Source organism: Lathamus discolor, chromosome 5, assembly GCF_037157495.1.
Source record: "Lathamus discolor isolate bLatDis1 chromosome 5, bLatDis1.hap1, whole genome shotgun sequence".
NCBI lineage: Eukaryota > Metazoa > Chordata > Aves > Psittaciformes > Psittacidae > Lathamus > Lathamus discolor.
The window spans coordinates 54,738,648-54,753,649 of NC_088888.1; the positions used below are offsets into that span (position 1 = coordinate 54,738,648).

General features: G+C 39.4%; 1 protein-coding gene across 1 annotated transcript; it reads right to left on the reverse strand.

The window, feature by feature from the left end:
• Window positions 1–6,823: 6,823 nt before the first annotated feature.
• On the reverse strand, window positions 6,824–14,290 carry CENPW (centromere protein W). The gene is made up of 3 exons (XM_065680934.1): window positions 14,057–14,290; window positions 9,023–9,136; window positions 6,824–7,354 (listed from the first exon to the last, which is right to left on the reverse strand). The coding sequence occupies exons 1-3, from the start codon at window positions 14,144–14,146 to the stop codon at window positions 7,328–7,330; spliced, it is 231 nt and encodes a 76-aa protein (XP_065537006.1). The 5' UTR covers window positions 14,147–14,290; the 3' UTR covers window positions 6,824–7,327.
• Between the last annotated feature and the right edge of the window lie 712 nt (window positions 14,291–15,002).

Here is a 15,002-nt window from a genome sequence, read left to right on the forward strand (position 1 = left end):
CACAATGTCTGTGTTTCATATACACAGAAATATTAATGTGAACAGGAAAAAGGAAGGAAGAAATGATATTTCAGAAATCTTGGGTAAGGACTACTATCTCCTACGCGTGGTTTATCCCTGAATACAAATGTTTTTAGGGAACATTTAATATTTGAATTTTACTCACAATTTAGGATAAACTAAAGCAAATTAATTAAAATATTCTATATAAATGTCCATAAAAGCACAGCAAAACTTACAGGTACAGTTAAAAAACGCTAAAAAATTCTCCAGGGCAGACCTGCTATTGAATCATGTGTGAAGATACCAAAGCCATTCCAGTATTGATGTACAAAGAAACTCTCACAGGATGTTATGCATAAGGCAGTGTGTCTCCCAAGAGCTGGATATTTGCCCAAAGGACACCCATGGCTAGCAAGAGAGCACAAGCCAACAGAGCCACAACAGCTGAGACCAGGAGAAGCATCGTATCCTGCCCAGACCTTGAGACTGAAGCTTTCTTCTTTACGGCTATCTGCTGAGACAGTGGATTCAAACTCATTTCAGATCATTTGTATGCAAGACATTGTATAAATCTGAAATAATGCCAGTGACGGTGCTAGATGCTGTTTTTTTCCTATTTGGAACCTTTCTTAGCCAACTGTTCCTTCTCTCATTCCCATTTTATAAACTTCAGTCAAAGAGAGGAAAAGAAAGCTGCACCTAGTTGTTGAGGGCTCCTTTGAAGCTTTTTCTTTAAATTCACTTGAACTAAGTTTCAAAGCCAACAGACTGCTGAAGAATTCTTGTGCTAATTACAGTGCCTAATAATCAAGTTAATCATTTTTGGTAACTTTCCCTTCTTTCCACTAAAAAACAAACACCACCCCTCCCACATGACCCTTACCCTGCACCCCCCAAAAAAGCAACCCAAAACAAAAAAAAAAACACAAACCAACCCCCAAATACCCACAAGTAGTGGTGAAGAGAGATATTCATTCTTGATTCTGCAGCCACTTTTATATATTTTTATATATATATATAAGCCCAGAGGAGAAGGGCTTTGGGGTGTTGGCTGATGAGCAGCTCAACATGAGCCAGCCTCAGTGTGTCCTTGCAGCCCAGAAACCCAACTGCATCCTGGGCTGCATCAAAAGGAGCGTGACCAGCAGGTCAAGGGAGGTGATTCTTCCCCTTACATTACTTTCATGAGACCCACCTGCAGTACTGTGTTCAGCTCTGGAGCCCCCAACACAAGAGGGACATGGACTTGCTTGAGTGAATCCAGATGAGGTCACAAAGCTGATCAGAGGACTGGAGCTCTTCTGTTAAGACAGGCTGAAAGAGTTGGACTTGTTCAGCCTGGAGAAGAGAAGGTTCTGGGAAAACCTTACAGAAGCCTTCCAGTGGCCCCATCCCTGGCAGTGTTCAGGGCCAGGCTGGATGGGGCTTTGCAACCTGGTCTAGTGAAAAGTGTCTCGGCCCATGGCAGGGAAAAACTTAAGCTGAACTTCAGGTTGGACAGACACAGTACTGACGTTATCACAAAAAGCTTTAGAAGAGCACTGTTACCTAGACTACATGAAAACTACTGCCCTCCTCTTGCAAACCCAGCCCTTTAAATTTGCCAAGTATAGGAATCCACAATTAAACTTCAACATGAAAAACAAATTGTGAAACTATAGAAGCACAGTTAAGGTTGGTGTCCTGGGTTTACCAGGAGCTGTTTTGCTCCTTCTTAGTAACTGGTGCAAGCTCTGTGTTTTGACTTCCAGCCTGGGCAGAGAGCTGATAACACCGATTGTTTTTAATTGTTGTTAAGTAATGTTTATTCTGGCCAAGGACTTTGTGAGTTTCATGCTCTGCTGGGGACGAGGGGAGGCCGGGAGGAAGCAGAGACAGGACACCTGACCCAAACTAGCCAAAGAGGTATTCCATACCACAGCACGTCATGCCCAGGGAGGTAACTGGGAGTTACCCGGAAGGGCACGGGCTCTCTTCGGGGGGTCAAACTCGTTCGGCGTTGGTATCATATTCTCTTGTTGTTTTCTCTTATCATTATCATTATTGGTGGTAGCAGCAGTGATTTGTGTTATACCTTAGTTACTGGGCTGTTCTTATCTCAACCCGTGGGAGTTACATTCTCCTGATTCTCCTCCCCATCCCTCCGGGAGCGGGGAGAGTCGGGGGTGGGGTTAGTGGACGACCTGTGTGGATCAGTTTAAACTACGATAGTTGGTCAGACAATCATTATGCTGTAAGCTTACCTGTGCCTTTTCCTTACTGTTCCCACCATTTTAATTTTTTTTTTAATTTTTTTTAATTAGGGTCTTTCTTTAACTCATTTACTCATTTTTAATTGTGAAACAGCCTTCAGAAATCAGCAATATTTAAACAGCTGACCGACTGTGGACACAGCGCTGTACACACAGTTTTCTCTGAAGAGTGAAAACAAACTAAATAATAATGAATTCAAACACGTTTAAACCACCACCGGTGCGTTAACTTTAGCTTTTACTCTCCGAGTACCCTCCAACAGCTCAGACTAGAGGCTTCCTTGTACTAAGATTTCAGCTATGCAACAGAGTTATTAAAACTGGCTTACATGTTACTTAAATGTTTTCCTAATCTGGTTTATTCATAAAACTTGAGTAAATCCCATTAAAACTGATTTTGGTTATATAATCTGATCTGTGTGTACTTACCTGAAGTTAAACAAACTCAAAAATTCACATTAAGCTGTCAATTTCAGAGGTTAGCCCAAACACAATTACACCAGTCTACACCTTGTATAAGGGGTTAGAACCTCCAGCTAATCCAACCCTATTTCTTACTACATATATTTGGAAGAGTTTGAACTTCATAATTTTTTAGTCAGGATATTTTCAATTGCCAAAATACGTATCTCTCTCTGTTTTTACACACTTAGGAAACAAAATAGGAGTGTCTGTTTCTGTAGAGCATGACTGACCTAGTGCTAGGAGGTTAAGGGCAAGCCATTCCTGTAGGAAGTGCCCTTGGTTTTATTTAACTGCTGCAATCACATTATTACCCAGTAGTAAGGCTGTGTCTACATTTCTTTTGTAAACAAGAAGTAATTTTAGGGCTGTTTAGGCGTTTTTCTACGCTCTACCAAGTTCTCAATGCACTCAAATTATTCCCCCAGGAAAGTGACCTTCTCGGTAAGAAACTTGATCTTACGGGTATCAAATGACCTGAAAAGATCTTTCAGAGGTTTGGTCAGGATAACATTAATAACCCAGCTCATGGGAGAATATTATGTACCAAAGCCTGTGTGAATTTGATGAATGTGGACTGCAAAGAAACTGACATAACCCCAACATTGTTCGCCAAACAGTACATGAATGAATTCCAGCTGACTGCATCTGCAGAACTACAAGCTGTCAGGTAGGGAGACTCATCACCAACTTCCTCAAAAAGTTGCAATTCTGTATTTAGCAGAACAAAAATGTTGTTGGCATCTTCTCACCCCAGAACTGAAACTACTTAAACACGTAAAGAATTTGTTCTATTATGTTTTTTATCACACACAAGTAGATTACCACAGCAGCTGCAAGTACAGTACCCTTAAAAGTATCAAGGAATATATATTCCAATACATATAGAAAGCACTTTGAACTGAAAAACAACTACACCCAGCACTTTGAAACACTCTGAAGAACTTAAATTTTACATATAGCATGCAGCTCTGGAAAAGAGAATTTTACTTTACTGTAACTAGCATTTTTATTTGAAATATAAGTCACACCTTCTAAGTATATATTCATAATCATAAGTCACCTCAAACCCCTATGTATTTAGGAGTTAAAATGCCCTATCATTAGTTGTTCTAAGTTGATAAAAGCCTAATGGAATGCCAAGTCAGCAATTCAACCAATACAAACTATATAATGTTGCTCTATGAGAAATGTCCTAATCAAAAACCTCCTATATAACACTGCCTGCAGAACATACCAGTTTCTAAAAATGAGGCTATGCTGTACAAACAGCTACAGGCCTATAAGTAAGAAAGCTATCTGATGCTGAAACATTGAGCTTCGAAGAAAGAGAAATCGTCAGGATCTATCACAGCTTCACATGTCTAACTTTTAACCTCTCAGCATGGATCAGCTTTTTTTGGAGTGAATAGGATTTTTTAAAAACATTAATCATCCTACATGTGTCAGCAGTGTAGGATTGTTAGAAACAAAAATGTCTGGAAGTGTCACAACCTATAGTACACTTTTGAGTAGGAAAACCCAGAATATATTCTCTAACAGAAAGTTACTGCAAGAAAGAAAAAGACAGTTTCTGCTCTATCCCCACCTTATGGCTAGAAAAAGAACTGTCCTATTGCAGCATACATACTTCTGAATATTTTGCCTTTATCGTATCACTATAACCAGAGAATATTTACTATCTGCATTATGCACCTTAAGATTGTTTTTAGCTCCTCTACATACAAGCACAATGAAACTCCAAGGCATAAATGTCATCTCTAGCTCCTCTGTTGATTTTCTGAACCAAAACAGCAAACTTAACGATTCAACATAACTTTAGATTCAAATAGAACAGTAATTATTTGGGCCCTAACCCATAAAAGTGTAGAAGTTCAGTTATTCCTGTTGACTCTTTCAGGAGTTGAACAGCCAGATCCCCCCCTAGATCTAACCTTCACTGATATACCATTCTTAATAGTCACACTTTTTAAAAATACTTTTAAACCTAATAATCAGATTATTTATACCACTCAGGAATATTAAACTTACATGCCCTACAAACCAGAAGTATTTATGAATCTAGTTTTAAACCTTTAACAACTGCTTTCTCCCTTCACTTATCCTGCAAGCAAAATGTTACAATGAGAGCTAAAATAGTGTATACTCCTCATGAGAAGACTTAGTCAAGTTGGCAAATAGCAGGTTCTGTCCCATCGGTCACTCTATACGTGAGAGGAAACAAAAACAGCAGCAGCACCACCCTACAAATGAAAACACAGCTCTCCCTCATCATCACCCACTTACCAATAAACACTTTTCTTCTCTATTTGTGCCTTAATCATGTGTGATGCCACTCAATGGCCCAGAGACTAACATCAGCTACATAAAAAAACAAAGCCCAAGACAAGGACCACCTGAATTTTTCCACATTCTTCTTTTTTCTCCATTTTGACTTTTCCCTCTTTCTTGATGGTCATACTGAAAGGGTGGAATAGGACATGCAATGGAAGAACACTGGGAAAGCTGCAAAAAGAAAGAATGGAAAAACTGGATAATGTCTTAGTAAGCCTTTAATTTTTTAGGCCATCTATCCCACTTTCCTGAGGAAATGAAGAATCATAATTGTATTGCCTCTGAGTGCCTCTCCTTCCTAAAATCTTTTGACCCTTTAAAATGAGAGGAAATTCTATAGTGAGTCAACAGTCTCAATGGTTTCCAAACACTAAATTTCTCCAGGTTTCATGAAACAGTTGAGTAGATGAGATGCCTTATTAATGCATCAGCATGACTCTTCTCTCAATAATTCCTGCCTTTTCCTCCTAACGGCAAAGTATCAACATAGGAATTCAAATAAGAGAACCCAACTACCACAGATCTACTTAAAAAAAGACATTTTCCAGAACTATGTGCTTTGATGTTTTGTCATTAAATATTCAGTAACAGAAAATTGGAAGTGTTTATGGGTATTTAGACAACATTCTGTAAGGAGTTTTGGTTTTAAAAACCCAGTAAGGATTACTGGTTAGAGAAGAGACCCTGTGTATACCCATCAAGGAGTACAAAAGAGCTGCCAAACATTAATATAATTAACCTTATGGTGAACATTCAAGAAGATACTAGAAAAATGTAATAGCATTGTATATTTCTGAATGCTTAACCACAGTACATCAACCATCCTAATTTTCCATAAGTATTTATTTAAGGTTTAAGAGAGAAACCTGAACACTTGGCAAACTGTTTGGGTCTTCTGAATACCTGTCTGTTTCAGCTATTATAAAACGTTCACAAGGCAGGACACGTTCTGACTCAAACTTCTCAGGGCTTAAGAAAAAAAGCACCTTAACCATGAATACAGGCCAAAACCACTGTACGAAATATTTTAAAAGGACACAGGTGGCTGATTTAACCCTTCCTTGCCTCCATTCCCCAATGGTATCTGATCATCCACCTACTACATGAGAATAAGAACATTCTACTAAGCTCAGAGCACATCTTGCTCTTAGGCAGATCAAAAAAGCATAACTCGTACTAGACATCAAACCAAGTTCCAAAAAAGCTACGGCACTCAAACAACTGTACAATGAGGAAAGGTATCTTGTTATACAGGACTATAAGAAAATATTTCAAGAAAATGTAACAGAAAACATTAACAACAAAGGAAAAATGTAGTGTTGCAATAACAACACTATTATTGTTGTTAGACCATGGACAGTAATTACAAAGAAATATACATACCTATTCAGATCTTCTTATTCCTGAGAATATAATTCAGATTGTTAAGTCAAAATATCCTCTACACATGCATGTTCTCTGCTTTTCTTGTGGATTCCAAGAGAAGAAAACGCAGAACAAGGAATCTAGTCAACCTTACCAGAAGCAGACTGAACTAAGTCCTGTGAGTTAAGTAAAGCAGAGGAGTCAACCTTGCTTTCTGCATGTCGTAAAAGGATGACTTTTCCCAGGTTGTATAGGATTTTTAAAAGTAGGTGGACATGATATGAAATTTGAAGTTGTGGCATTGCTCCAGTTTCCTTAGACTACAAAAATATTTAAAACACAATCTTTTTTAACTGAATTTCCAGAATATGCTCAGTAACGTTAAACAAATTGGACTATTCAATACATAATGTTTCTAGAAGTTCTTTATTTTAAGAATAGCTCACTGCACGTATGAAAGATCAGCTACCACATATTCCCCAAAACTTTATTATCAATTCAAACTCTGATATAAAACCACATCTTTATCAAAAGATTAAGCAAAGTGTTCAACAACTATTTTAAAACATTAGAAACAGCACATGATTTTAATTTTAGAAATTATTTTATACATTGTACATTTCCAGTCTTTTGACAAGTTAGGATGACACTCTGAGCAGGGAGGAAGTAGCTTGGCATGCTTGCCAAATTATCTTCACTATTTGTACAGGATCTAACATCAAACACATCGTAACACTGTTAAATTATTTTCTTTTTAAGAAACAACAAGATACTCAGAGTCAGCAGACAGACATCAATAAAACTATATATATACTTCCACAATTGCAAAAGCTGGGTCACAGGATCTCACATCAGTAAGAAAAACAAAAAAAAAAGTTGAAACAGGCTTTGAAATTCCAGGGGTCTGTTTTCTAGCCTCTGCTTTTCTTTAAAATAGCCTGCAAAAAGAAAAAAAGTATATTTATCACTGCTTTTATCACTACAATCCAGGCAGCTTAGTAAGAGACACAAAATGCTAGGCTACTCAGACCAAAGATTCACCCAGCCGAACAGTTTGTTTCCAAGAGCAGAGTCGGCAAGAGTAAAAGCTTAGTGAAAGTTATAAATAAAGCAAAGCCATACAGAAAAATGCCATATCAGAAAGTATTTTGGTTTTAAACAGAACATTCACAACCAAGGATTCTATAAAATAAAAGGCTTATTTTAAAAATGAATGCTGAGAAATGGCAATGGTGTTCTCAAGCCCTCAGCAGATTCCTTGAAGCTCTTAACTACTGGATCTAGGAAAAAATAAAAAATAAAAAAGAGTATGTAATTATACAGCTAATTTGTGCTCAAATTTTGTTTGTAGTGTTTTACTTCTTTCTATACCAAGAGTGCCTAGACCCTTGAAAGGACATCTTTTGGTTTGGAGTGTAAGTTGAAAAATGAGCTTCAAAGCCCAAGTGGGACCCATTTAAGTGTTAAAAATATTTAAATACAGGCAGTTTTGCCTTTCTTCTCATCTTCAAAAATAATAAATAAATGGAGCACAAAAATGTTCAAATGATGTTAAGATTGCAGTTAAAAAGAAATTACAAATGCTAAGATTCCAACTGCAACAGTCACTTGGCTACCTTACACATCCTGTATGTATTTCTGTTACTATAGTAATAGAAAGTATCAAACTAGACATTTCACCAGAGGAAAAAAGAGTACTGAAGATAACAGAAGCCACAAGACCCAAATATCAGATAACATGGAGTTTTATTCTTCCAATTTACCCAGCAGTAGTCGGTAGCCGAACAGATGAATTAAAGAGACTGAGTTCCTTCATGAAACCTAACTAAAGCAGACATATCCTAGTGAGTGAAAAGAGCTACAGAATATAAAAGGATTTCAGTCATACTTTGACACTAATTCTTTCTAGAGAGAGAAAGCTGCATAACACCTTCCTCTTTCCCTTCTTTTGCTTGTACACAAAACTTACCTCTGTAATGTAAAAGATTTCTCCTTCGATATTCATACAGCAATTTGTTATGCTGAACCACCCACACAGCAATCCACAGTTTAGTCCTCCCCAAAGAAGATTCCCCAAAGAATCTGCTTGTTCAAGTAGTACCCAGACAATGCTGCAAGAATCCACTTCAAACATCTTTTAGACTAAGCAGGTAAGAACTGAAGGCGTAAGAAACATATTTGAACCTCTCTGAACTATTTCTCACTTGTCCCATAAGGTTTCATTTATGTTACTGAAGTCAAGACAGCATGCTTCCTTGATATAGTGTCATCTGAAATAAAGATCCTCCAAATTTGGAATTTGTGCCTGTTCCCTGGGCTTTCAGCCCATGGATGCTTCCTGGTACACAACTGCATAGACTTACCTGCATATTGAAACAATGAATTTAAACATGGAATAATCAAGAAAAAAAGGGGCTATATTTAATAGGGAAGGACAGTTTATCTGATATCTTAGTAACAGTGAATTATGCCAAGGACGGATTAAATAACATTACATTTCTGCAGGTCATGAAAAACATAACTAACACAGAAAGCTTTTGTATACGATGTCATAATGTATTTTACATTAAACAAAAAAAGAAAAACTATTAGAAATGTTCTATTACCTTTGCTGCCAATATAATGTGCTCAGGCTTAATTATTCTACTTCTGTTCTGAAAAGCATTTGTCCTGGCTTCTTCTGCTAGACGACGGAGAAACAGCAAGAAGTTCAAATACACCTTTAAAAGAGGGAAGAAAAAAAACCCAACCCTCAAGAAGGATTCAAACTGTTTAAGCACAGTTTGTTTTTTCATAGGCTCATTGTTTGAGACAGAGATTTGCATACTAGACTGCTTCCAAATTCCTGAAAAGTGTATTCAGGAAAACAAAGTAACACTCATACCAAGTCTTAATAAATTCCCCAGACATTCCTTACTGCAAGACTCTTGTAAATATTGTTTAAATTTAGTATACTTAGATGATGGAAGCACTCTAGATACAATCACAGAAACAACAACTGATCTAAACAGAAATCCAATCTGATTTTTATTGTAGCTTTTTTATAATGAAATGTAACATAAATACCAGAGAATAAGGAGCTCTTTTGCTTTTACTAGTAAATATGGTCAGCTTTCAGTGACTACAACAGCCAGACTTTTAATGAACAGCAAATTCATCCCTGCCTTATCACCAAATGGACTACAGACAAGTTCAAGGACTTCTACCCCTTTCCAGTGCAAAGGAGCATCGACATGAATTTCTCTAGAACAAGAAAATTTCTGCTGTCAGGAGGTTTCATCTATTTTTTCCCAACTCAGAGCTGACTTTACCTTTTTACATGAAAAGAACTGGTAGGGCAGTATTCCGTTGAATACAGAATGCTGTTCTGCTAGTACAGAAGCAGCAAAAATTTTAACAGGGAGGAACTGCTCCAACTTGGACTAAAACTGCCAGCCAAAAGCACCCTTTTGTAATAAGGGACCTCTAGCATTATACAGACATTATGTAAACTATCTTAATAGTCCAACCTGAAAATCGGTAATTGCAACTTTCCTAAATTGAACTTTCACACAATATTAACTTTGTTATGTAAAGTGTACAAAAACACTTCAATCAAGAGTTCAAAAATACTACTGAAACACATGAAAATTTTATTTATATGAGTTAGGTGATATTCTGCCATACCTGAACTGCAAAGCCTAGAAACATACATGGAAAGTTACAAGTTACAGTTTATGGGAAATATTTTGGCAGTGGGTTTGTAGCACAAAGAATCTGTTAGAGGATAAGTATTTCAGTGTTCAGATGACAAGCAATTTAGTTTGTTGGTTTTTTTAATCTCTTGAACTAAATGAAGCCAGAGTGCAATACATAAATGTACATAATATTTGGCACTGTTTGGAAGCATCTACTACACAAAAAGCAGATGTTCCTGCAGATCTATTTAGTAAAACATCAAAGCCGTTTTTAAACTAGTCTTTAGTTACCCACACAGAAATAACCTCCGACAGAATCAAATAGTGGCACTAAAATAGTATTCAACATTAGAATTCTCATTATTAGACTTAACAACATGGAGGTTAGATTTCTGCAAACAAGCTGGGGAAGAAGAGGGAGATGGAACAAAAGCTTCCATACTTGCAAGTTCTCCTGTTAACTTACCTAAAAGCAAGTGTTAATTTTAAAACTGCCTTTAAAAATTGCATCTTCTCTCAGAATCACTGTACCTTTATTTTCTTATTTTCAAAGTGAATTACTGCATGTGAAGAAGCTTCCCCTGAACTCTTATAGTCACATAACTAAATTCAGAACATTCCACAATAGAGTACACACATTAATAAATATTCCAGATTATCCAAGGCAATTGAGAAAGGCTAATGAAAGACAGAATGACTGAAAAACACAAACAGTACAGTTACTGACAAGTACTTAAGTGATATTTGTTTAAAGACATTGCTTTACTACGTATTACATTATCGTCCATCTGTGTAAAATTCAAGAATAGTTTCCAAATATTGGTGAAAGCCACCTTACAGAACAGAATGCTCATACCCCATAAAAGAAAGGTAGTAAACCTCTAAGAATATATGCAAAAACTCACAACACTGCTCACAGAGCAACTTGCATACACCTGTTCAATAGAACTAATGAACAGTAGAGACAAGATCCATAATTTTGTTTTGCTGCCATAACTTCAAAAAGATTCTTTAAAGTGATATTTTGCCTTCAATGTACACTTACTTGGCATTCTCTGACGGTAAAGAAAAAAAAAGGGGTGGGGGGGAGTAATTCAGTGTAATACTTTAAGCTTTTTCTGAAACGGAAATACAAACCTGCCTTTCCAGCATAGAACAAGCAGCTGAGTTCCTGCTTTTCTTTTATAATTTCCAGCTAGAACGAAGTTTTCAGATTTTTTTTCCCTCAGCCCACTGTGCTAAAATCTTAACCTCATATTTTAAAAAAGGTAAATAGCTGACTTGTAAGAGCACTGAAAAAACCTTAAACACTATTCCTACCCCTTCACTCAAAGATATTATCACACTCCTTCAACAAAAAAGCTTCTGGATCTGAAAGCCTGATGAAATTTGTTAGTTACACTGTGCACAGAAAAAGATGTTAACACATAGGAAATAGATTCTGATAAAGCTTCAGATTTCAAAAAGAGACTTGATCAAAAGAATCTGGAAAATGAAAAAGAAACGCCATTCAAATAGTCACCAAAATTATCTCAATTCTTAGGTCTTTCAAACTTTTCAATAATGTCATGTAAGAAGACACCGATTTAAAAATTCAGGAAAAATAATTGTTGAAGGTCAGGAAAAGGAAAACAATCTGTCATAAGAGATGCAGGCAAACCTCCTCACTGTACTGGCCAAGTACCACTGTAGATTTAAACGCAATGCATGGATCATTCAGAAAGTTAGCACATTAACTTCCCTGCAGAAGACACAAAGCACTTAAACAAAACATAAACGGGTTTGTTGTGTTAAGACAGCTACTATGTAAGTTTCTAAAGTATACAATCTAATAATTCTTACAAGGTTTGTAGGGAATAACAGAGACATTAAAAAAGATACTCTAAAAAATTGTTACTTGTCTAACTACAGGACTACAACCCCCCCCCCTTTTTTTTTTTAATGAAGCAGAACTCCAATTATATTGATTATTTAGCCATAGAGAGATAAAGAGCTGTTAGCCACCTAGTTGAAGAACATCACAGATAATCACCACTCCTGGACATTCCTGTTTAAAGGTAAAATAAAAAAAGCTAATCCTCCTAAGAGCAAAGGCCATTTAATTTGACATCACCAGAAGAGAGAATCTAAACCTCCTCCACATTATTAGAATTCATTCTTATCCTTCGTGTCGGAATGAGTATTTACATAGCCTTACTTTAAGCTAGATCAAATTGCTGTTGTTTATTAATTTCAGTCTCTTCAATTCACTGATTGTCTTTATGGCCCATAGAACATCATGACCAAGACAAGGATGAGATGGAACATCCTTCCAGATCTTGGCTATTGGTGCCCACTCAACCTTTTTCAGGCAGCTACACTACCTTGAAGCCAAATTAACATTACCACGGAAATACAGACCAACTGTTACTAATGACTACAAAAAATTTTAATGATTGTATAAATAAAGTTTGATTAGTTAACTACTGCATTCCAGAATAAGCTCTGAGTGGGTCTCAGCATGGGTAGCAAGGGGCCAGCTCCTCAGTCCATAAAATGCAGATAGCAAAAGCAGTAATGAGAGATCATATTTTTATTAGAACAACTATAAAAATATGCTTTGTTTACATTCAAATGTAAATCCTCTCATGCAAATATTATATTCATTTATATTAGTCTTATTAAGTATTCTTAAATTTTGTATATTTACATTTAGCTTCATATATCTAGTTAGCAACCTTCATGATGCTGCAAGACGCAACTTTTATATACATATGAAACATGGACTTACAATTCAAGTCAGGGACCATATTAGTATGCACCAACGCTCCAAGAATCACATGCACTTGAAAACAACAGGGCATGACAGTCACGTAAGTTAACCCTATTAAGTCACTTCAGAGAATATTTTTTTATGCACAAGTATTATTTTCAATACAGCAGCTAACACAAGCTCTTTTGAAGTCACGTTTCCTTGCTGCACTCACATAATATTTGGCAAACCCTCCCTGTGCCACAGATCCCTTATTGCAGGTTAGAAGGAATCCAACCTTATTGCCCGAAGTTTTCTGAAACTGGTTCAATATAGCTCTGCTATCCCTACACTTTTATGGCAGCTGTTTTTAAACCACGAACAGGATCCCAACACCCCATTTCTTCATTAGATTACTAACAAGATTTGCCATTACTTAGTTTTGAACAGAGATTATTTAGACGGCCTTCTACAAAAATATGGCCAATCTAGATGCTTTAGCAGCTCATTAACCACAGTCCAGTTGATTCATTTCTGTGTATTTGAACTCCTAAACAACACCTACATGTTACAGCCACATAATCCGAATTCCTATTTCCCAGCCTGTCTACATCAAACTCTTTGAACCTCAGTGTGTACACACAGTGACACAACATTAATGCATCAGGCTGTTCCTCAATCCCCAAACTGTCAGAAAACGACAATCCAGTTGCTTGCCACCAGCAACGCAGAAAGCTGCAGCCACTACTTATTAGTCTTTTATTACACTAATGAACTATCTCCCCACAAACTTTGCCTCCCCTCTACCTGTAGGCCACTGGGGAAACACAAATTGCAGTAACTTGGCATCCCATTACTCCCAGTAATTCCGAAGCAGTCCAGTGCGCACAATCCATCGGTCCGTATCATCCAAGCGATGAAACATTTACAGACTAACTGTTCCTCATTAGGGACACCTGCACCACAGCACCCTGAGTAACTGCTCCCGGCCGTGCGCCACGACCCCAGGCTCCCCGGGAGAGGCAGTACTCATGGAGCCGGAGGATTCATCCCTTCCGCTCACCGCGCTGCCTGAGCGCCTGGGGACCGCAGCCGGCTGCTTGGTGCAGGCGCTGTCCCCGGCCCGTGCCCGCAGAAGGCAGGCTGGAGGCTGCAAGGCCAGCACAGAGGGGCTAAGCGGCCCGCACCAACCCCAGGCCGCGCACCCAGCACCCGCCCCTCTCCTTCCTCACCAGCAGGTCGGCGCACGCCGCCAGGCGAAACCCCGGCTTCTCGTTCTTTAGCATCTTCCGCAGGGCGGCGCGGGGCGCCCTACGCCCCATCCTACTCCCGCGGGCGCCGCCGACAACGGACCCGACGGCTCCAGCCCAACCGTCCCCCACCGTTCGAATCCACCGCCCTGGCGCAGGCGCGCACGCGCCGTGACGCACTTCCCAACGGCAGCGCGCGGGGCCGCCCCCGGAGAGCCCTCCGCGTCGCTGCCTGCCGCCGGCGCGGGGGAGGCGCTGCGGAGTGTCCATGGAAACCGCGTGAAACCGCGGCAGTTCGAGTCTGTGCCAGAGCGGGTGGGCTGCGGCGGAGGCGGCGGCGAGGGGCATGCGCTTGCCGCCCGCCCGTCTCCCTGCCCGGCCGTCTCTGGGCACGCCGGCAGCGAGCGGTCCCAGCCGGCGGCTCTGTCGAGCCCCTCGAGTGCGCTGGGCCTGGCCCTCGGCCGCAGCAGCGCTGCCGCGACACTACTATACAGCGGTAGCCGGCTCCACAGCTACGGCCCCGCCGTGTGCGTGCGGTGAGACGAGCTTCTCAGTTTATAAACAGGCCCCGTTCCCCTCGGCAGCAGCTGCGTGTCACACCTCTCCCCGCTGTAAGCTAGCTGAAACGCAGGTTTAGTCTTTAACGTTTTACCATCCAGGCCACCCAGGACAAGCATCAAAATGGACGTGGTAGTTTCCTGGCTGCCTTTACCCAGCCTTCAGACCTGGCTGCTGCTGCCTGCAGAGGTGTCCTGAAACAGTGGGAATGTGGTACTGGTCAGAGGCACTGGCGTGCTGCTGCCTAAGCAAGCCTCAGGCCAAGAGCTGTGGATTTTAAGCTGGCAACTGTCTCCCAAGTGTCTTCTTTGCTGCAGAAGTTGAGGGAGTTGTATAACACAAGTGTTCTCTCCTTTGTTGCCTTTTGTGA